The sequence below is a fragment of the Gracilinanus agilis genome, chromosome 4 (assembly GCF_016433145.1).
Source record: "Gracilinanus agilis isolate LMUSP501 chromosome 4, AgileGrace, whole genome shotgun sequence".
Lineage (NCBI taxonomy): Eukaryota > Metazoa > Chordata > Mammalia > Didelphimorphia > Didelphidae > Gracilinanus > Gracilinanus agilis.
The window spans coordinates 418,689,568-418,714,090 of NC_058133.1; the positions used below are offsets into that span (position 1 = coordinate 418,689,568).

General features: G+C 36.9%; 1 protein-coding gene across 1 annotated transcript in view; it reads right to left on the bottom strand.

Moving 5' to 3' along the window:
- The window catches only part of NOX3 (NADPH oxidase 3), a 103,271-nt gene extending 79,789 nt beyond the window's left edge, over nucleotides 1-23,482 (bottom strand). The window contains exons 1-4 of the mRNA XM_044675364.1: nucleotides 23,438-23,482; nucleotides 22,721-22,816; nucleotides 22,514-22,624; nucleotides 20,688-20,772 (exon numbers count right to left, since the gene is read on the bottom strand). Coding sequence (XP_044531299.1) covers nucleotides 20,688-20,772; nucleotides 22,514-22,624; nucleotides 22,721-22,816; nucleotides 23,438-23,482 — 337 coding nt within the window. The remainder of the gene's footprint in view (nucleotides 1-20,687; nucleotides 20,773-22,513; nucleotides 22,625-22,720; nucleotides 22,817-23,437) is intronic.
- Between the last annotated feature and the right edge of the window lie 1,041 nt (nucleotides 23,483-24,523).

A 24,523-nucleotide genomic window follows, 5' to 3' on the forward strand; every position in this document is an offset into this window, starting at 1 on the left:
CCCTCCCTTCCTTCCTTCCTTCCTTCCTTCCTTCCTTCCTTCCTTCCTTCCTTCCTTCCTTCCTTCCTTCCTTCCTTCCTTCCTTCCTTTCTTCCTTCCTTCCTTCACATATCCTAGGGTTAAAGGAGATTGATCTTGTAGAGGTTTGTCATTTGTAGGGGGCATGCTACAGAAGGCATAGCCTTGTGAAGACAGGCTGCTCCCTCTAAGGCATAAATGAGTCTAGTTATTTTTCCTGAAAGTCAACCCTGCTGCACTATAGTTGAATGCTTATACAGCTCAAGGGTGAGATTCAAGGCTTTCCTGCATCCCAAGTTGGTTCCTCCCTGCACTGACCATTTCTCTGCCCTCTTCGCACAGATGGCCTCATTGTATCTCCCCAAGGCCCCCATTTTCCTCAGGCACACACATTCCTGGTTATGACTCTGATAATGACTCTAGTAAAGAGCTGTATTCCTGAGAGAAGGCAGTAAAAAGAGCATTGGCAGAAAATGGAGACATGACATGAAAGCATTTCTGAGAAGCAGTGAAGAAAAGAGCAAAATGAGAAAAGAATGAAGAAGACAACTTCTTAAAACAGTTTGCTTTTAAATTGTTTAAAATCATCATTTAATTCATTAATTAGCATCAAAGTTTTATGCTCAAAATGTTTTCAGAGGATGTTGGCAGGGATACCTTGTAGTGGCTGATAATGGTAGCAAGGAGATATGAGAGCATTTACTTGGGAAGACTGACCAGCATTTTTCCAGTTACCCTGTTCAGAACTACATAAAGAAATATTTTAAGAGAAGAAGAAGCATAGACACAGGAGAACCAGTGCCTCCAAACAAAAGACACTGGTGAGCTAAGTGATCATGGAGTTGGTGAAAATGCTGGTAAAAAGGAGGGTGGGGAGGCTGACTTTTGTAGAAGGGAGCAATGACAAAGATTTCCGTAATTTGATTGTCATTGAAGCAGGTTTTATCATGTGATTTTTTTGTGTCTACACTTTTTCTGGTGATCCCAGAAAATATATCCCTTGAAAGCTATTTTAACAGTATTACTTAGCCTGAAGATGGGTAAAAGATAAAAAAAATGTATTTAAAGAGAAGAGAGGAAGAAGGATCAGGAAGAGGGGAGAGACAGAGACAGAGAGAGAGTGAGAGACAGAGAGACAAAGAGAGACAGAGAGAGTCAGAGAGAGTCAGAGAGAGAGAGACAGAGATTTCCAGTTTAATTACAGTATTTTAGTAAATTCCATATATTCTACATGGTCTCTTTTCACTGCTTGACTAGGCATAACTACTGAAAATTACTAGTGCCTTGCTTCTGTGGTGAGATAGTTGTGGTTATATTTAATGTTCTTCACCCTCTTACCCCAAGTTACTGAGTAGGGAAGAAAGAACATATGTCTTTATATATTATTCCTTCAGCTTAATTTCCCTTTGCCTTTTCTCATTTACTTCCTATTAGAATCCTCTTGCTTGTCTCATTGTGGTACAAGATCACTCTGTCTACATCAGTCGACTACATCCATGACATAAATGTCCTGGAAAATCCCACCAAGCTAAGAAGGATTTCTAAAATCCTAGATACAGAGCTGGAAAGGACTCTCAAGAGTCTATCAAGTTTGATATTTTCATCTGACATTGAGGAATTTATATGTCCCTCATCTGAAGATAAGCTTTGCTGTGTTCAGAATGACATCACCAGACCAGTAGCATGGTCATCAGTTGATAAATTTTCAAAAAAGTCCAAGAGATATGGGAATGTAACTAGTATCAATGAAGGGAATGCCCACATCAAGGAAATCACAGCTCCTTAAAGTATTGAAGTAAACAGGTCTTTCAGCAATCATTGTTTAAAATAGAACTTGGTGGGGAGGCGGGGGTGGGTGGGGGAATAGGTGGCTTCAGTTGAAAAAGACCCAGTCCTGGAGTTGGGATGTTCTAGGTTTAATCCTGGCCTCACATACTTCCTAGCTGTGTGACTCTTGGCAAGTCATTCAACCCTCATTGCCTACAGTGTTGTTGAAGGTTTTTGACTTTGAATGCCCATGGGGTAAATTCAAGTTGCCTATGAGTGCCTCCCCATCCATCATTAGCCCTGAGTGCAGTGGGAGGAAGTACTCACTTTGGGCAGCTGGACAGAGGGCGGGGTGGACATGCAAAAAATGTCCTCAGGCACTGGGAAGAGGGGGAATGGAGCAGCTCCTCCAGTGCTGGCTCTGCACGTGTGCCAATACTTCGCCAACACTGGCCTAGCCCTTACTGCTCTTCTGCCTGGGAGCTAATACACAGCACTGATTCTGAGACAGAAGGTAGGTGTTTAAAAAAAATAGAGCACTGGAACTGGGTGTCCTGCTACCCCAAAATATCATGAAGCTAATAAGACAATACAAACATAACATGGTAAATTGTTAATCCCAGAAGGATTTTCTACTTTAATAGTTGGATGACTTCTAGGAATATTGCCAGAAACTCAAAAATTCTGGCTTTCCCATATGGCTCCTGCTCTATGCTATAAATCATTTGGGGCCTGATGCTCTTGGTCCTCTTCACATACACTATGATTCAGACAAACTGGCCTTCTTATGGATCCTCATAAACCACATTCCATTTTCTGTCTTAATAGCTTTGCCCTGACTGTCACGGACTTCAAGGTAGTCCCTTCTCACCTCCATCTCCTAGAATCTTTAGTTTCTTTGAAAACTCAGTTTTAAATGACGTTTCCTACAATGGCACATTTCCTAATCCTCCTTCCCCTCCTTCCCCTCTCTTCGAACCACTAGCTATTATTATTTTTCCTATAAATTACCTTGTATTTGTTTTATAAGTTAGCTACATACTTATATTCATTCCCCGATAAAATGAATGGAAGTTCCTTCAGGATGGGGACTACTAAATTTTTGTTTTTGCATCACCAACATATAGTACATGGTAGATATTCAATAAGTGCTTATTATTTGGCACCAAGGTGGAACAGGAAAATGTTGGACTTGGAGTCAGATATCTCTGACTTAAAATTTTACCTCAGGCACTAGTTGTGTGACCCTGAGCAAGTCACTAACCTCTTTCTCATTTTATTCATATGGCTGATAAAGCACCTATCTCATAGTGTTATTATTAGGATCAAATGATATGATATTTGTAAAAGCATTGGCATAGTGATTGACTAGCGGGAAGCATTTAATAAACTAATTTAAACAAACTTATTCCTTCATCTCCCCTTCCTTTTATTAATTTATTAATTATCATAGATTAGTTTGTTATTCTCAGACTGCTCTTTCAAAAAGTAGTCTTACTACTTTAAAACTGGTCAGATTCCCAGACGTTTCAAGGTGATTTGCTTTCATTTATCTGCTAGAATGCAGAGGTGAGACACATGCAGGGCTATGGGAAGCAGGCAGTGTTGTCACAGAGGTAGAGATATTCAGTTCTGCTCAACCTATATTTACAAGTCACAGGATCACAGATCTCTAAGAGGAGCTCAAAGGCTATCTCATCCAATTCTACAGATGAGGAACCTGAGACGGGAAATGATAAGATTTGCCCATGACCACACTAGTAGGAAATATCATAGAGAATATGAAAATTCTGGCTCCAGAATCACTCTACCTTCATGACAATGATATGCCAGGCACTGTGCTAAGTTCAGGAAATACAAAAACAAAAGTTAAAGTCACTGCTCAAGAAGCTTACATTCCAATGAACTGCAGATTCCATAGATTGTAGATAATTGATTTAGACCCAGCAGGGATTATAGAGGTTAATATGATGGAAGGTGCTGAGTTAGAGCTAGGGTTCAAAGTTTATGGGTTTTATTTCTCATCACTGCTAGTGATGGTGTGGGATTCAGAAGCTTATAAAAGGGCAGAAATTAAGATCCAAGTCTCAACAGAACTAGGTAGTAAGGTGCCCATCCTGGCTGTGTTAGCAATTATTTGTAACAAGGTTTTCCACTGCAAAGAAATTTATCTCTGCATTTTACAAATCTGTAAAATAGCTCATCTCATGTCTTCTTTTCATTCTATAAGTTACTTGGTCTTCATTAGATGTCAGTATTGGTCACAAGTTATTGTTTGTTGTTTATTCTTCATTTTGAAGAGGATCAATGATGCCATTAGGGTGATATCTTGACATGCTCATGAATTGGATTTAATTGAGGCAGAGCTGCACAAAGTCATCAATCTGCTTCTTTTTCCCCAAAGTCATCAAAGTTCGGTGACAGAACATTAGTCAGGACAACTGGCTATGGCCCAGGATGTGGTGGATGACCTTAGTGTCTTTGATGTCTAACCAAGCTCTGAGTACTCCAAAATGTTTGCTTCAGCCACCTTCATGGCCATTGGAACTAATTGTTTTCATCTGCCCATTCTGTCAAGGGAAGTTCGCATTCTTGGTCATAAGCAACAGTGGTATTAAATGTGGATAATAGTACAACAGAGCAGACACTATATCAGATTTGGGAAAGAGTAAGTTCCTCAATTTCCTGTCTGTCTCCAATAGCATGTTTGCTAAAGAAAAATAGGATTCTGAAAATTTGAGGTGTAACCAATTTTACAGTTCTCTTAAGAAAGAAAAACCAAAATGATAGTCGATTTTCACAACATAAAATGAACGCAAATTTCAGCATGGACTTTAATTGTTGGGCTAGCAGGCTCAGTATGCTCTATCCTCTATGCCCTCTATTATTTCGAGAGAGAGTTGCATCCAGCTAACCTTTGCTAATTTGGTGATGTCACAGAATTTGGGTGGAGTTGATAACAACATTAGGAATATTAGGGATTTGTACACACGAAATTATGTTTCTTCTTTTCTCAAAAGATCCTTAATATAATTGTTTGGACCAACTGACAGTCATGAACCTTTTCCAAAACAGATATAAGTCTGAGCCTAAAACTTACCTGTTTGACTCAAATAAGAATTTTAATTTTCCCAATTATATTCTAATGAAGACTGTCTTCAAATCCCTTTTGTGCATATATTGACAGAACTTAAAAATCCCTAATTAAAATGAAAAAAGGCTAATTCTCCCTTTTTGGGTGCAAAAAGGCATCCTTTCTATATATAGATTTTATTTTGTGTATCTAACAGTCCATCATTGGTTCTAGGATCTCTTGTGTGTAGGGAATTTTAACACATTAGAAAGAATAACATATCAATATCAAAGCTATGTTCTATATCTTCCATATAATTTTCAGAGCCAACCTCCCTAATGTTGGAAAGCACCATCCCTGCAATAGATTTACTTGTGCGTCTCAGTTTAAAATGCATGGAATGTAGGGCAGCATATTCTAGGGACATAGCTCTCCTACTATTTTTTAAGTGTTAGTTAGACACAGACATGGTACCTAAAAGTACTTGTATTGGTATAACAGGCTGAACATCCAAATAGTTCAATAGGATTTTTATGGAACAATAGATTGTACTAGAGAAAGCATGACAGGTCACTTGGACTATGTTATCCAATCAGTAACAGGTCACACCATGATGAGGGCATATTGGGAAGCCACTTGTTTTCATGTCTCATTTTTCATTCTTGGGTGGAAATAACTATCAATGTAATCAGGTCATGGTACTAACATACTGAAGTTATGAATACTTTTAAATTAGAAATGTATGCCTCAGTTGTCATTGAATCCCAAGAGGAGAACAACATCAGTTATTTCAGGTTTTGTCATTTTTACAGTTCAACATTTTATGAAGACCCCTCTCTCCCCCAATGATCAGCCTACTTTGTCAGTCTCATTTCACACTATTCTCCTTCATAAGCTCTGTGTTCTGGTCACAGTGGAACTCACCATTCCAGGATCTCCCATACTTTTATTCTCCTTTATTTCCTGCCAGAGGATGTATCCTCCTCAGAGAACCCTTATATCTTTCCTCCACCATCCTTAATCCCCTAATTATTTTCTCCCTCCAAAAATCAACTTAAATTAGATTCTTATATATAAAACAATTGAATATATAAAGAAAATAGGAATAAAACTTTACCCCCAAACCTTCACAAAGCCAAGCCAAATGAATTACAAAACAATAAATAGGTAAAGAAAATGCTTTTGTTCAGGGATTAGCCTTGCCTAAAATTCCATTACTTTTGGCAATGTTTTCCTTTTCTCTCAAGCTTTCCTTTTTCTTTCTTAAAAAACGTATATTATTTATATATACATATGTAGACATAATTATAGTTTATATATAGTTCTTGTTCTGCTGGTTTTCTCCAAATAGTTACATAAGCCTTTGTAGATTTCTTTGTACATTTCATGTGTTGAGTTTTATGTTACTAAAATATTCCATTATGTTACTATATTGTAATTTTTTTCTACCATTCTCTAATTATTGGATATATAGGTTGCTTCTATGTTTCTGCTATTACAAATAGAGCAACTATGAATATTTTCACACAGATAAGCTTTTTCTCCCCATTCATATGATATTTTAGAACTAGAATTCCAACAAGTGGTATCTCTTCCTTAAAGTCTTTCCATAGCTGCTAATGTCTCATCCACCCAAATTACCTTTGATTTACTTTGTTGATATTTTGTATCTGTTTATATAAGCATGTTTTTTACTGCCTTGATTTAAGCTCCTTGATGACAGGATTTGTTTGTTTTTGACCTTATATCCTCAGTAACACTATATAGTATGGTGCCTAGTTATGTAATAAAATGCTTGATTGGTAGATCAAATGCAAGCATTTAATCCAAATACTTGTTCCTGTAATAGGTAAACAATAGTTGGTGTATTGATAATCAAACTACTATTAATAAGCTGTTATAACTATTATTGATAATGGCCAGTTATTATAATCAGCTAAAGCTGTCAGGGCCAAGTTGGTTTCAGGCGATGGATTGAAGGCCTTATGCAGTGTGATCCAACTTAAATTTATTTATCTCTATGAGAGAAGCAGGGACAGGAGAGAGGTTTAAGAATAAGACAGGAATCTCTTAAATCTAACACTAAGATTCCTAAATAAACAACCCCCCCATAACTCGCTCCTTCATGGAGCTTCTTCTTATCTGCAGAGCAGATCTGACTTAACTATATGCTCTGACTAAAGCTGAAATTCAATCTTACTACCTTATACTACCCAATAAACCTTAATTTATAATGAATCCTAAAGTAATTTATAAAATCTTCTTTAGAGAAACTGAATCAGCTTCTCTCTCTCCTAAGCCAGAGAAGACAAGGCCTCTAACAGTTTCTTCTGGTTTCAGCTCCACTCCAATTGTGTCACCTCAGTTACAAAAGCTGCTCTTCCACTCCCCCTATGGCTCAGAGGGGAAAAGCTCTCAGTAAACATTCTGTGTTCAGTATGAATCTCAAATCTCAAATCAAACTCTCTCAAAATAACAAACAAATCTTTTCTGTAAGAGAATAATGATCCAGCTACCAACTGTCTCCAAAACAAGTTAAAGAGACTGCCCCCAGAACTCCTAACAGCCTCTCTCTTATCCTAGGCCTCTTGTAGAGTCCTCTGCAAGTTTTTGGGGTTCTCTCTTTTAAGGAAGACAGCATAAAAGTGGACAAAACCTTTCTTCTGACCTTAAAATTTGCTCTAAATGAAACCAAATAAGTTCTTATCACAACATTCCAAAAATAGGAACAGTTTTGTGACTTGTTAAATATTGCTGTATTATTCACCTAAATATTTTCCCCAGTTTGCAGTCTTACAAGTAATATTAAAGTGTCCTTGCCAACACTGGATTTTTGGGGGGGTGCGGTTTGGACATGCTAATGGATTTTAAGGTTGCTGTGATTTGTGTTATTCTGATTAGGATATCTCAAATTATTTGTGATATATCTGTTTTGTCTTTCCAATATAGCATTATCATATTGAAGGGGGGATTATTTCTTGATTTTATTTATTCTAGCACAATATTGTACATCATGGCAACTTAATAAATGTTTATTTGAATTGGGTTTTTTTTTAAAGCAAAAGAGAAAAAGTTTTCTCTAACCTTCTCAAAATGAATCCACAAACATTGTGAGTAGTTTCCTTCTACCATGCACTGTATTAAGTCCTGTAATTTGATGTAAATTAATCTGTCGATGTAATTTCAGTGCAACACCTGAGACACTTTCTTCTCATAGTCCACCTGACCCAGATCCCCAAATATCTATATTGGTTCAAGATAATCTATGGGATCACAGTTCTCTACTTATTGAATTTATCATATATGATAGCTTCCATTAGCCAGAGGACACAATTAGATCAAAGTAAAGATAAAATAAAATAGAAATAAAAATTGGAAATGGGACATTACCCCCTAAACCAAAAACTGCATTCTCCCTGAAAATATTCACATTATCATTTTTGGTGAGGAGAGTGAGCACAAAAAGGGATCTTACATAAGGGACTCATACATATAAAGAACTCATCTGACAGGGCATATGTTGAGGGGCAATTTAAACTCATACTTTTCTAAAAACAACAACAACAAAAAACAAAACCCTTACCTTCTGTCTTAGTACTAATTCTAAGACAGAAGAGGGGCATGGGCTAGGCAATCAGGATTAAGTGACAAAGGTCACAGAGCTAGGAAATGTGTGAGGTCAGATTTGAACCAAGGTCCTCCTGACTCCAGGTGTGTCACTCTAACTACTGTGCTAACTAGCTGCCCCTAAACCTATAGTTCTTTCAGATCACCATTCAGTGTCTTCTGGTAATGTTATCACCACATTCTTACTGGGCCCATTCTCTAGTAGGTGTGACATTTCTATAGGGCAGACTCTAGAAATTAGCCTGCCAATTCAATTTAATTGCTGCATCTGAGACATTCTCCTTTAATACTTCCCTCCCCAGTCTCCAAAAAGCTTTATAGGTTCAGGATAAGCTGTGAGATCACAAGCCTCCAAAATTTATTTACTTTTATATTTATTCTAGCTTCTATTAACTAGAAGACATAATCAGTTCAAAGTGAAGATATTTAATGAAATATAGTAGAAAGAAAAAGATTCTAGAAAAGAAAAGTACTTTGTTGCATTATCTGGCCCTGTTGTGCCTCATGGTGATAGTCTCATGTTGATGGCCATGCCTCAAATCCCTGTTGGCTTATTTTTCTTCTGTTCTCATCTGAATGTTCCTCCAACAGCTTCAGAGGGTTGCCTCTGTTGGGAATTTCTCCCTCATACTATATTCTGGGCTCACCTCTTCAGGGTCACAAAAAGCCATCTTAATTTCAGACTCTAGAGTATATAGTCACCGGAACCTTTTATTGATAAGGAAAAGTTCACAAGTCATAGCCACAAATTCTCAGGCCAAAAAAAAAAAAATCCAAGCAGAATGTCCCCAAGTGGAAATTGTCTTTCTTTTCCACCTCTAAGCCTCATGCTGAGATCATAGCCCTTTGTTATGGCTAACTACCTAATTTAGGGTTAAATATTTCCAAGATTCTCTCTGGTTATCATGTGAAAGCATTTTAGCTAGAACAAAAGTTAAACTAAGGAGGCAAGTTCAATGTCCTTCACCCATTTAGCACATATTCCTGTCTTTATAATTCATAGCTACCAGTAGGGAAGCCTGACAACTTTAGTGCTGTATTTTGAAAATAGGGGAAAAAAAACCCTTCTTTCTCCTTATAGCCTTCTTGTACTAAAGCACATCTGTGGCTTCAGGAAATAGCTTCAAAAATACTTTTAAACATAAGAAGCCATGTACTCTAGCATATAGAACACTGGGTTAGAGTCAGACCATAGGGTCATAGGGATAGAGCTAGAAGGGACCTCAGAGACAATTTTATCTAACCCTTTATTTTATAGATAAAGAAATTGGGGCACAGGGAGCATGTGGTTTGACCAAGATCACATAGGTAGTAGGCATTGGAGGTGACCAAATTTCCTTCCTAACTTTACTTATGATTTGTTTTGTGACTTCTGACAAATCGCTTTATATCTTTGTCCATGGGAAAAGTCATATTGGCCTCTGATCAACTTCATGAATTTATTTTATGGATTTAATATCTATATATAGCCCTTTGCATTCTATAGAAAGCAAAGAGGCTCATATGATTTATCTCTGGAAGAGACCTTAAATATTATTTCATCCAATCCCTTTATTTGTTTTACAAATTCAATTCTAATCCCTCTTCTGAATACATCATATATTTAATAGAAAACTCATGCTTCAAGGTTCAGAGCAGAAGTTATTTCTTCCATGAACTCTTTCTTGAACCTCCATCTTCCCCTTAAAGCACTGTTTACTTTTTATCTACACTAATGTCTATTAATTTTATCTGTGCACATGACCATTGGCACTGATTATAACCATTCCCTAACTAATGTAGATCATTTGCCATAAGGGGATCAAAAGAGAATAAAATCTTCTCAGAAAACACTTAATTTCCTTGTCATGTATTGGTATAGAAATATGGCATCCAGAGACAACCACATCCAGAGAACAAACTTGTAAGATTTTGCAAAAGATGGTATAAGATAATGAATAGCATTGTTCTTAATGTAGCAAAATAAAATGGAAGGGAAAAATATTTAAAGGAAAAAATAAGCACATATTTAGCATCTCCAAGTGCCAGAGATGGTGCTAAGTGCTTTTTTTTTTTTTTACAAATATAAACTCATTGAATCTTCATAATAACCCAGAATGTAGGTGCTATTATTGTCCTTATTTTGCAGTTAAGAAAACCAAGGCAAATAGAGGTTAAATGACTTGCCCAGGGTTACAGGTCTAGTAAATGTTAGAAGCCATATTTGAACTCAAGTCTTCTTGACTTGAGGCTGAGAGTTCTATGTAGTGTCACCAGCTACTTCTCCAGAAAATCTGGAGATGGAAGCAACTAAGCAAAGTAATCTCATAGCTATTTATGGTATTGCAAAGAAGCAATGAAGCAAAATTTATCATTGGCAAAAAATTCTGAATGGAGCAAAAGCATGTATGGAGAATAAAAGATAATTGAGGGATAGCGTGCATACTCCATGAACATCTATGGACAGTAGGGACAATGTGAAAGATTCCTCCCAGCACTCTAGGTGAACTACCATTGATGTATTTGTGGAGGACATAGGCAATAGTGACATAGGGTGGGTAGGCATGAAGAGTCTGGGATCTGCATCACTGGATGGCAGTATCCATGTTGAGCAGATCACCAGTCCTTTAGAATATTAGAATGTATTTCTTATCTCCTAGATAGGATCGTCTTTCTTTCGTTGTCTTATCTGTTTCTTGCTGTCAGAAACTTGTCTAAATTGTTGTTCAGTTGTGTCCAATTCTTTGTGATCCCATTTGGGGTCTTCTTGAAAAAAAATACTAGAATGGTTTGCCATTTCCTTCTCCAGCTCTTATTTACAGATGAAGAAACTGAGGCAAATTGAGGTAAAGTGATTTATCTAGGGCACATAGATAATAAATGTCTGAGGCTAGATTTGAACTTGGGAAGATGAGTCTTCGTGACTCCAGGTACAGTACTCTATCCGCTGGGTCGCCTAGCTGCATTTTATTTTTTTTTAATGCCTTACCTATCTTAGACCTTAATGACATTTTTGTCAAACTGAACTGATAACAAACGTCTTCTTTGCATGTCTCCCAGAGCCTAGCACAGTAAAATCAATTCGATTATTCCACACCCCAGCACATTATACAGCAATAGAGGGAAAGCAAGGACTTGTCTTTTGGGACTCCCACTCACAAATCCGGACCCAGATCTTTTTGCCAAAGCCCTCGTATGTGAAGTGGTCTCTGCTCTGCCCCTCTCCAGCCAGCTCCAGGGGCTGCCTGACTTCACAGGGTCAGCGCTGCGCCTGATAATAAAGTGCCTCTCTCCTCTGTAACTTCCATGGCAACAAGCAGCCCTGCAGATTCTTTTCATTCAGAGGGGTGGGGGATGCTCTCCCTGTCTCCTGATCCCTGACAAAGCAATTATTACATTTTCACAGTCTTCCTTCCGAAATAAGAAATTTGACCAGCGTCTGTGGTTTTAGGGAGGGCGGTGGGGTGACCCCAAACCAACGGAGCCCTCACTGAGCTCTCTGCCTTTTCCAATCTAAAAGCTGCCTCAATTCCTCGGGAAATAGCCCAGAACGTCCTGCCCACATGTCCCCAGCAGCTTGTCACCATGTACCTCTAACCCATCTTAATAGAGGTGGGTAACCTTGCAGGGAGCACATCCACCTAGAAGTTTGCACATCACCCTCTAATTTCTCATCCTTTCTCCTCTGTGATTGAACCGCAGCCTTCCATTGGTCAGATCGTTAAAGGATGCAATTAGAAATTGATGGAAGGATGCTAGGGAGGAGGGGGAGGAGCAGCTGGAGGTGGGGAAGGGGAAAGAGGAGAAGGGCAGTGGCAGGGGGGAGGGGGGAAGTTGCGAATGGGGGTGGGGGACAAGACAGTGTTTTCTGGCATCTTGGGCAGCTCTGTAAATTCAGTGATGGGAATTTTGATTAGCCTGGCTTTTTGCCTCCTGGCCTTCCAGCATGCCTACTTATGATAAGAGGTGCCCGGGCGGTAGGTAATCCCCTACTAATAAATCATTTCCAGAGATCTCTAACCCCAGTAATATAAAGCTCCCCTTTCACACTCTTTCATTCTTATTAATGCAGAGCATTCTAGACTCCCTGTTCCAGGTGGACCTTGAGGAACCTTGCCATTGAAAGCAAAGCGTGCTTTTGAGTCAGAGTCACTCTTCAAAGAAAGCAGGAGATAATGGCCTGTGCAAAGCTTAGCCTACCCTCAGACTCAGTTCCTTTCATCCTCCAGGTCCCCCGTACTAGACAATTACCAACTGGCAGTTCCCCATAAGCTGTGAAAATTAGTTTGCAAACCTGTAAGTGAATAATACAGAGAGGCTTCCAGGAGGAGACCTGCTTGGCCTCAGCTCTAGAATGTTGAAATAAGAGAGGCAAACCAGGAGAAAAGGCCCAGGAAAGATGCAAATGTTTTATCTTTTCAATACTTGACCTTCACCCTGTCCTCTTCCAAATAAAGTCATTCAATGAGATAACATAAAAAAAAAAAAAGAATTATTCCTAATCTAATCCTGCTGAAGCATTTCAAGCATTCTAAAAACTCTAATCCAGGTCCCTGTTAAGATTTAATAGGATTTACAAATGGATGCCACTCAGATCACCCCACAGTTAGCATACATTCCTGTAGAAACTGGACCACAGATTTAAAAGTTTGGGGCCAAATTCTGACTGCTGAAGCCTAGTCAGTATTTGTCCCTGGGATCTCTTTTCTAAAGGATGGTTAATTAGGAAGTGGACTAACTCCAAAATGACTGTTATCACTGACAGGCAGGCAGAAAGATAGCAAAGACTGACCAGACTTCCAAGATTCCTTCCTCAATAACAGTTTCTTTGATCTTCTTTCTTTATTTATTTTTTAAAGACAAGAAAAAGAACTTATTCAGGGCAACTGAACTCTTTAATTGTAGCCCTTGTAATTTCCCCCCCTCTTCAATAAAAGCTTCTTATTTGAACTCTGGAGTTAGCTCACTAATTAAATGTGTTTGGGTAGTGTTTCCAAGATTCTTGCTCTCTTTTAACTCAAAAAGGGTTTTAGTAAGAAAATAGATGGTGTTGCTTAAGGTAAGATTCAGCTGCAGCATCTTTCAGCTAAATGCCTGGCAAACTTGAGCCTATCCTGGGAATTTTCACCATGGACTCTTCAAAGGCTTGAGCAGCTCCTCTGTAGGGGAGCTACAGAGAAAGTCCACAAAATGCACCGCGGGGATTTCCATGTTTTTAGCTGATGGCACTGGATTTGCTGCCAGACTTCTAAGTGCCTCCTAAACCAATGTAGATTTAAAAAACACATTAAAACTTCAATTAAATGTTTGCATTGCTTGCATGACAGGACTACAGAAGGCTTAGTTTTTCCTGTTGATCTCCTAGGAAGTCACAGGCATACCTTTCTGAACCCTAAGATATTTTCTTCTTTCCAGCTTTCTCAATTTCTTTCTCTAATATTATAACTCTCCAGAATGACTCCAACCCCCCGTCGCCCTGTAGTTGGAGAATAGAAATGGTGAATGGTGGATTCCTGTGTTCATTTTTTGGACATAGGTGCCAAGGAGAAAGGAAATTTTTTCAAAAATATCTTTGGATTTGACTCTAAGTATTCTTTGTTGCATGTTATTTCCCCCATTGAATTTGTGGTCCGTGTTTTCGGCTTTGTATCCCCAGTGCTTAGCATAGTGTTTGACACATAGTAAACACTTAATAAATGCTGTTGAAGGTGAGCAGCTGGGTGGTTCAGTGGACTGAAAGTCAGGCCTAGAGATGGGAGATCCTGGATTCAAATTGTGCCTCAGGCACTTTCTAGCTGTGTGACTTCAGGCATGTCCCTTAACTCCTATTGCCTAGCCTTAACTGCTCTTCTACCTTGTAATCAATAGACAGTATTGATTCTAATATGGAAGTTAGAGGGTTTTTTTTAATGCTTGTTTTTAAAATGCTTGTTGACTAACTTATGATCTCCAAAGTTACTGTCAATTTCATTTATCCACATAAGACTTAATCATACACAGAAATATAAACACACACACAGACACATATTTATCAGAACTATTTGAACTAGTCAGAAGATATTCTTTGCTTAGATCTGAAGGTTTTTTGGTGGAATTGTTCATCTCATTTTTTATTAGTTTAAATCCTTTTTATTGAATTGAGTTAGTGTATATGAATAAAAATGTATTTTAAAAAATCTTTTTTTCTATTTCCCCTCCAGTGCCTACTTGTTGTGTAGAGGTGACCCTGGGCTCTTTTTGAGACTATGCCAGTGTAGATCGAGGTCTGATGAGTACTCTTAAGCTTGCAGGCTTTGAGAAAGCCTTAGTGACAAACTTGGGTATATGCCTTTCCTTTTAAAAAAAATTAATTAATTGATGTTTGTTTGTTCATTAAAATTCCCGGGTATCCCCCACCCTCCCTCCTTTTTCCTGCATAAGAGAAGTCCTCATTTGACAAAGAGATATATGAGCTTATTTTGCTTATTGTTCATATAAACTTGTTGCCAATTTCTTACATTGCTTATATATATACATATGTAATATGATATGATATGATATAATATAATATAATGCAATGTAATTATATAACATAATATATGATATAATATAATACAATATAATATTATGTAATATCGGATATAATATACACTATAATACAATATAATATAATGTAATATAACATAATATAATACATGACAATATAAATCAATAAATATATGACAATATAATATAACATGTTATGTTATGCTAGATTATATTATATTCACTCATTGCTTATATTACATTATATCTTATATTGCTTATATAAATTTATTGCCTATTTCTATTTATCAGTTCTTTCTCTGGAGGTAGACATACCAAGTCATTCTTCAAACAATATTTTGATGCTATATATAATGTTCTCTTGGTTTTGCTTGTTTCACTCTTTATAATATCATGGAAAGACCTGTATGTCTGTCTTCTGAAAAATAGCCCAGGCTCAAGGCAAAAAGACTCATCACTGGAAACTTAGCCATCAAGTGATTTTTTTTTTTATACTACTGCAATTTATGAAACTGGTTACTAAGTCATGGAAAGGTTATGATGTACTTGCTGTAGAATGTGCCCATGCTAATGTAATCTCAATCATTCAAGTGCAGAAAAAAATGTAAGTATAAACCAATAGAGAAAAATCTCTATTATCATTTGAAGAGGCTGGAGATACATACACACATATCTATAATGATAGAGGAGATTATTTGATAGAAACATATTTCACATACATATATCTATATCTAACCTTATATCAGTAACACAATTATATGTAACATATTATTAGATAATATATGTATATTACTCGGAGATACTCTGTACTTTTAAAAATTATATTTTATACATAAAAATATAATTTTATATTCTAATATTTTAATAGATCCTGAACACACTGAAGTAGAAATTTTTTCTATTGGTGTTAGAGGTAGTAGGTGGTCCAGTGAATAGAATGTTGGACTTGGAGTCAGGAACAAATGAGTTTACATTCTATCTCAGGCCCTCACTAGTCATATGACCCTAACCAAGTTACTTAGCTTCAGTTTGGTCATCTGTAAAATGGGGAGAATTTTGCCTCAAAGTCACTGGGTTGTAGTGAGGATTAAAAGAGATATTGTTATTGTTCAGTTGTTTCAATCATGTCTGACTCTTCGTGACCCCATTTGGGGTTTTCTTGGCAAAGATATTGGAGTAGTTTGCCAATTCCTTCTCCAGCTTATTTTACAGATGAAGAAACTGAGCCAAACAATTAAGTAAAATTTCCAATCACACGACTAGTAAGTGTCTGAGGTCACACTTGAACTCACATCTTCTGGGCTCTAGCCCCAATGCTCTATATACTGTACTACCTGGCTGCTGGTAAATGAGATGCATGTAAACTTTAGAGCTATGTAAGTGGTAGCTATTACTATCCTAAACACTTCACTTTTCCTCACCCCACAAAGCGGACAAGTTGCTAAATCTTATAATGTCTATCTTTATAACATCTCTCACATCCATTCCTTTCTTTCTCCCCACTTTATTATCTTACCTCTGATCTCCTTTCCTGCTCATCTAGACCCTGTACTAGCTTCCAAATTGGTGTGTCTGGCACAAGTGGATAGATTTTCTTCAAGCTTCCCCTACAAAGCTTTCAAAATGAATTTCACTAAAATGCAGGTTCATCATTTCTCTATTTAGTCAACTTCAAAGGCTAGTTTGCCATTGCCTCTAGGATCAAATGTAAGTTTTTCTCTTTGGCTTTTAAAGCTCTTTGCAAGTAGGCCCCGACTGATATTACCATCCATGTCCTACATGACTCTCATTCCTATACTTTAAGTCCAGTGAACCTGGTATTCTCTTTTCCCCACATGAAACTCCATTTCTTATCACTTTAACTTTTTATTGACTTTTCTTCATGCCTAGAAATGTTTTCGCCTTGCTTAGAACCTCTGGTTTCCTTCTGAATTCTCTTTAGATGTCACTTTTTAGAAGACATCATTCCTTTACTTCTACTATCTTCTCCTCCATAGAATTAGTTTGTATTGATTTATCAATATATCTCCTTATGATAGGCAGTATCACATAGTGGGTAGAGAGTTGCCCAAGAAGCCTTGAGTTTAAGGCTCTGACCCACAGTAGCTCCTTTCAAGTATGAGTTACACTTGACTCTCCTGGTACTGACCTTTACCTTACCCACACTCCCAGTTATCAGTACCCTTTTTAGTCCAACTTAGACCTGAAAAAGAATCCCTTCTTGATTGTTCTCCTAAAGATGTTCTCCATCTTGTCAATGCTCTTATTTAAATGTGGTACCCAGACCTGAACCCTTTACTTTAGACATGCTCTTTCTAGGGAATTAAAAAGACCATTTCCTCCTTGTTCCTAAATACGAACGCTCTCCTAATGTAGTCTAATATCCCATTAGCTTTCCTGGCTGCCATTTCATACTGGTGATACATATTGAATTTGCATTCCACTAAAACCCTCAGATAATGTTTTCAGATTAATTTCTGTCGAGCTGTGCTTCTCCCATCTTGAACATATGAAATTGATTTTTGGAATTCATGAGTCATTGGCCAGAGAGAAAACATATAAAAAACTTACATTTAAGAGTTTATAGATAGTCTAAAAATATGTGATTTTTAACAACCTCTCCTTTTCTGCCCTTCCAGCACATTTACCATGGAAGAACAAGACAGCCACCTGGTATTAAAGATCATTTTGTAATTTTTTTTGATTCTTGAATTGCTGAAGCTAGATAATTCATTACATATGGCCAGTCTAATCATGATTAATATCTCTGTACTTAGCTGGATTGATCATCAGATCATAAAGTAGACATAGTCAGCTGGCAGGACCTTACTTAAAGCTTTTCTGATATGATAGAAACCGTCAGAACCAATACTCTACTGCTATACTCTTCAAGAATTCAGAGTCACTTTTCAACAACAACGAGGCAGCATTCAACAACAAATTGCAGGAGGAATTTGTGAAAAAAGGTTAAACAGAGAATAAAGTTCATAGAATAAAGGGGGATAGGCCAAATATACTATTAGATATCATGAAAAAATAATGCAAGGTACTGTTTAATCTCCTTCCTTAACCACCAGAGGGTGCTGCTAGACCCTAACCTGATTCTATTTAGTAAAAAAGGATCTGGCTCTGGGGAGCTCATCTAAGTGGTTCTGAAAATCCAATCCTTTGGATAGAAGTGCTGGGCAAGACAGCGCATTCCATCTGATTCCCAGAGTGTCATTGATTTTATATTCCTCAAATTCACCTTTCGTTGTAGGGTACATTACTACTTCATTATACATGAATGTGAGGATATGTGGATATACCCACTCAGAAGAGTGCTCAAGTCCCCATCCCACTGGCAGTGTGAATGTCATTAATTGGTAAATCCCATGAAATTTATTAGCTTGTATCAAAATACTGAAATTTCCAGACAGGTCACAATTTCTCTGACAGAACTAGATTGGAAGCAATTATTCTTTTTAAAAAATTGGGATAGAGAAGTAGAGGGTGGTCAGATTCTGAAGAATTTGCCACACTGGGGACCACTCTCCTGAGATGCCTCTAGCAGCTTTTTATTTCAATATTCTGAGACCTAGACTAGATCTTCTCTTCTGAGTCTTTCTGTGTTGTGAATATAGGTTTATAAACTACTTTTAATAGCTTATGGATAACTTCTAGTTTGGTGGTTGTACAGCAAAATTTCATTTTGCCCTAACATTGTTACTATAAAAAGAAGGAAGGAAACACATATTTATTAAGTTCCTACTATGTGCCAGGCACTGTGCTAAGCACTTTGCAAATGTAATCTGGTTTGATCCTCAAAATAACCCTAGGTGATAGGTGCTATCATTATCTCCATTACACAATTGAAGAAACTGAGGCATAAATAAGCTAAATGACTTTTCTATAGTCGTATAGCTAGTCAAATATGTCAAATATGTCTGAGGTCATATTTGAACTCAAGTCTTTCTGATTCCAAGACTAAGACACTCTATCCATGGAACTACCAGGATATAATTATTGTTATTATTTCTTTATGTCTTTAAGATTAGCTTCTCCACTTCTGTTCTATTGAAACACACATTCAAAAATTATGTTTACTTGTTTGAAATAAAATCAAAGCTAACAAGATAAATTTTAAAATTTTGATTGAAGTTCCTTGACGTCCGAGTGCTTCATTTTTTCTTTGTATCCCCAGTGCTCGGCACTATGCTTAACACAAAGATCCTTAAATGCTTGCTAATTGATTAGACAAATGGTTTTTCCAAATAGGAAACCCAGAATTCTTCATGGTCTGATTGGCACTAAGGGCTGAAGCAACCTACCTAAAAATTTCAGCACCTGAGGGAAATGCTTATCTATACTAAAGAGAAATAAGATCTTCTGGTGCCCTTATTCCAGCACAATTATTAATACAAAATATCAAATGTTCTTTATGCCATTTTTCTGGCTTCAGATCTTCCCTTTTAGTTGAATTTGATACTCCCTTTTAGCTCTTTTTTCTTGTGAGTATTGCATCTCTTTACCCCTATTCCTTAACAAACTACAAAGACTTTTTCAAAGTATCTCCCTGGTTAGTTTAATCTGGTGTTAAGAAAAATCAATTGGGAGAATCTTTGCCTCATGTCTCATTGCACACCCCAAGTCTATGTTAATTGGCACTCCTGCACAGTCTGTCATGTCTTGTTGCTTAATTAAATTCACATTTGTTTTGGAGTGTTCCTTTTACTCTGGTATTCTCTATGCATGGGAGAATAAAAACAAATGAGGAAAACATTTTATAGTTAAATTGGTTTGAGGGAAACAGTCCTGAATCATAACTCTTTATCATTTATGAAGCCTTTCATTTCAACAACTTTGTTTTCTTGTTTTATCTGTGGTGGCTATTGAGATATACTAATTTTGGCGCCTTTGGGGAAAATGTATATACCTTAAATATTTATGGTGTCTTATACCATTTCCATGCAATTTATATCAATTATTTCATAACTATTTACTAATTACCAGAACTTTACTTTTTTCTCCTTCCTTCCTTCCCTCCCTCTTCTTTTCTGCTTTCTTTCTTCATTCCAACATGAAAATTATTGTTGTGTGACCATATCAATTGCACAGGTTAATACTATATCCCACTGAACCATATGAAAAAGTGATATGTTTATTTTTTAAGGTGAAATTGAGTGTACAATCACCACCACTCCCAAGCTTAATTATTCACAATTTGAATGTAGTGGTTACTCAACTATATCATGCTGAATAGTGGAAAATGGGGCAGCAAGAACATTTGAACAAAAAGAGTTTGAAAAGCTCAATATAAAACTGTTCTTTTTGGATTTTCATGGCCCTACAGAAGGTATATCACAGAATTTAGGAAGGGAAGGAACCTTTGAGATTTCTCATTCTGCGATATATGGAAACTGAGTCCAAGAGACATTAAATGACTTCTCCATGGTCACCAAGTAGGTACATAGTAGAACAATCATGTTCTGTTTCTCTGACAGAGATCCAGGGCTTTCTCATTATGCTTTACTAATTTTAACACAAAGTTACCTTGCCCTGCTGTAGATTTTCTTACCCAAGGCTAAATACTGATTTTCTTAGTTTTGTTTTTTAATTATTTGGGTATCATTTCTAAATTCTTAGGAAATCCTTTTGGACAATCCCAAATTGCATAAATCAGGAAGAACAGAAAATCCTTAAATAATGAAACACTTACTTGCATTAATAGCTATTGCATAGGCTACCAGCTTATGGAACTGGAGGCTTTTGTCTAATTGTCTCTTCCATGGTCCTCTGCAACACTGGAAGGGAAAACATGATAATTTTTGAAGAGAATGGATAATGGAGTGAGAAGAGGAGGCTGAATGCTCTTTCTTTTTCTCTTTCATAACTGAGATTTTGTCTATGTAATTATAAAACAGCCAGTTGATTTGTTCAATTCAATTTTATTTGTTTGATGGAAAGAAGGAAGTGGGCAACTAGATGGCTCAGTGGATAGAAGACCAGGACTAGAGTTGAGAGTGTCTGAGTTCAAATACTTCTTAGCTGTGTGACTCTAGGCAAGTCATTTGACCTTTTTTGTCTTGCCCTTGCCCTTCTGTCTTAGAGTTGTTACTAGGACAGAAGTTTTATAATATATATGTATATATATATATATATACATATATATATATATATATAAAGGAAGAAAATCTAATTTAGTCAAATTCAGGGGTAAAAATGAAGTCAGTGAGTCTGAATTCCTAAAACTATCTGAATGAGCCTCCATGTTCTTCGGCAAACCTGCTGACATTCATTACTTGGTTTCTACATTTAGAAAAATAGAGTTAATATCTGATCCCACCTATAGAACATAGTTTTGTATGGGCTAAATGATCCATTAAATTTTTAGGTTCTTAGAGAAAGGCATTATGGAGATGATATGGATTTTTACTAACTTATCATCAATGATTTCCATTCATTCTTATGTTTGAAAACCCCACATTTTTCCCTTTTCAAAATATATTTTTGGACAAGTTGCCATTCTCTTTTGCTGGACGTGGGGTAAGGACAAACTATTTTGAAATAAGTATAATTAGGAGAAAAAAAACTGTGATATGGGGTTAAGGGTCAACTTTAAGAAGAAGTCCAGTGACTTAGGTTTTTAAATTCCATTATTCTGTAAGATGCTTCCTTGTGGGCTCTCTGCTGAACTATTTATATAAGTTCTTTGAATTTGAAATGGTGAGAATTCATGCTGCTATAGTAGTTCTACCTTTCTGAATCAGGTCAAGTTTATTAACTCCATTTTTCAGACAGAGTCAACGAGATACAGAGAGGGTTGAATGATGTGGCCAATATCTTGTAGAACGCAAATGGCAGAAGTGAGAGTATAACTAGAAATTCTGATTTCCTGACTTAATCACTGGTTTCCTCTTAGGAAGACATAAACCTTTGTTTAAAAGGGATATTAAGCCTTGAAGGGAGGATGAGGCACAGTGGATCAAGACCAGATTTTAAAAGCTGATTAACTCAAGTTCAAATCTTACCTCAATACTTAATAGTTGTATGGTAGGTGTTGGTGGAAAGAGTTCCCACACTGGGAGCTCCCCCTTGCTGACAAATGCACAGATCCTTTGAGCAACCCAGGAGTTATATGGAGCACATTTGGTGGATTGGAAAGGCAAAGTTGCATAGTATTTAAAGGGGGTAGTCTTGCAATCAGAAGACCTGGAGACAAGGCTTACCTCGAACATGTACCAGCTGTGGGATCATGGGCAACTCAATTAAACTCAGTCTCCTAAGGAAGTGATTTTGTAAGTTTAGAAGCTACAAACTGATAACAATATCTAGAAAGGTGACAATATTCATAGAGGGAGCTTTTGCTCTGAGAGTTTTCTAAATACCTGAAATCACAGGTCTAGACATCTTCCCCCTCCCCACCAAACCTAGATAATTCAATTCAACAAACATTTATTAAGCATACACAATTTGGAAGGCCCTGGTCTGACACTGGAAGAATGACCGATGCCGACCACAGAGAAAAGTCAAGCTGGTACTTACAAAGATTGTTCCTCTCAAAAATGAAATGAAATTTCGACTGACAGGCAATAGAATTAACATGCAATTATAGTTCAGGCATACTGCGGATGCTCTTGCCCAAGCCAAGGCTGACTGCATATGAATAAAAGCATAAAAAAGAGACACATTAGAAAGGGAGATGGAGATAAAGAAATATAATTTTCCAAAAATTTACAAACTTCTACTCACACCTAGAATAACCCGTGTGTAAAGAAAAGCATCCTCTTTTTGGTACCAATGGAATGTGTCAATAAACAGATAGAAATTTCCTCCCAACCATGACAGCTGGAATACAGAATAGAGTGGAGAGAGAGAGCCAATCAATACCATCGTCAACCTTTTCCTGTATTCAGAATCACTTACAGGTCTTTAAAAATTAAATTAGAATTTCATCATGCTAATCAGAATTGCAGCAGCCCCTTCCTTATTATCAAATTGTTCTTAGTGGTAATTATAAGTGTAATAAATTGTAAATATTTTTATTATATGTTTAAAAACCCATGGAAGTACTTTGAGCTGTTTTAAAACTGCAGAAGGTTGGAAATTCCCAATGAGACATTGCTAAAGGTCAATGACATCTAGAGGAAGGGAGACAAAAACCTCAGAAAGTACTTCAGAAAGACCCCAGCCTTGCGGGCTGGTTTGAAGACCTTATTTGATTTCCAGAAGCCAATTCATACATTATGCAAGAACAAAATACTTGACTTTAAAAAATAATTGAAAACGAGCTTGCTCACACAAACAACTTTACATAATTCTTTAAGGGTAGATTAAATATGACTATTGAATGTTTTCTAATCAGATCTCTGTTTGTGTCATATTTGAAATCACTTAGCATTCTGACACACTTAAATTCAAAGTATGTTTAACATATTTTGTAACATTGAAAAATAAAGAGCTACTTACTAGTAACACGACAGACAGACTTTCATTCAAAATCCAGCTCCCCATCGGAATGGCTTTGCTTTTATGCTGAGAAGCAACTTACTCTTTTTCTTCACCTTAGCCTGGATTTTCTGCCCTTCGTAAGGGCTTTCCTACTAACTCCTTTTGTCTTTAGGTCTTAATAGGCACCTCCTGGGAGATGCGCTTTCTAGGAATTTCTAATTAAGGACTTCCTGCCAAGAGCAGATCACCAAGCTGACATGCCTCATGACCTAAGTAAATAAAAAGCAAGCCTCTGTCTAATAATTCTTTTCTCCAAAATATTTCACAAGAAAAGAAAGCTCTTGTTAAATGATCTTCCTATGCTTTCTACTCCATTTTATACATGGTTGCAGTCAAAATTATAATACCTAATTGGACAATTCATGAAAGAAATAACTGAATTTAGAGGTCTAAATGAAGGAAAAAATATTTCCCCCTCATATTTTTGTAGTTATAGTATCTGTCCCCATTCTTCTACCTTTCAGGAAATCTTTGTAGATGAAAATAAAAGCTTGATGAATATTAATGGATAATAATGAAAAAACAAATGACAAAGATGAAAAGGAAAAATATTATAGGTAAGAACATTTTATACATGTACTACAACATATGAACATAAAAGAATGAATGAGACAGCTGGAGAGGTTTTTGGAAATTTGTACTTATATGTTAATGTGTACACAATCTATATCTTTACCAAATATTCTTTTCTCAGGGCTGGTATTGTGAGATTGGCATTTCCTTAAAATTGTCCAAGCAAAGGTCACTCCTGTGACTCTGTCTTTCCTACTAGGACACAGATTCTGCTCACTACTGGCTTTGGAAAGTGATATGGGGAGAATTTTCTGGATAGTTCAGGTCAAAAGTTTTAAAAATGAGATAACAGGGAAAAAAGTGGCAGTTGGGGGTTGAGTTACTTAATTTGTGACTTCAGATCTCCCTAAAATTTCAGATGATAGAATAACAAGGTAGAGCTTCAAGGGATCTCAGAGGTCATCTAGTCCAACTATCCATTTTACAGAGGAGGAAATTGGGACCCAGCAAGATGAAAAGACTTACACATGA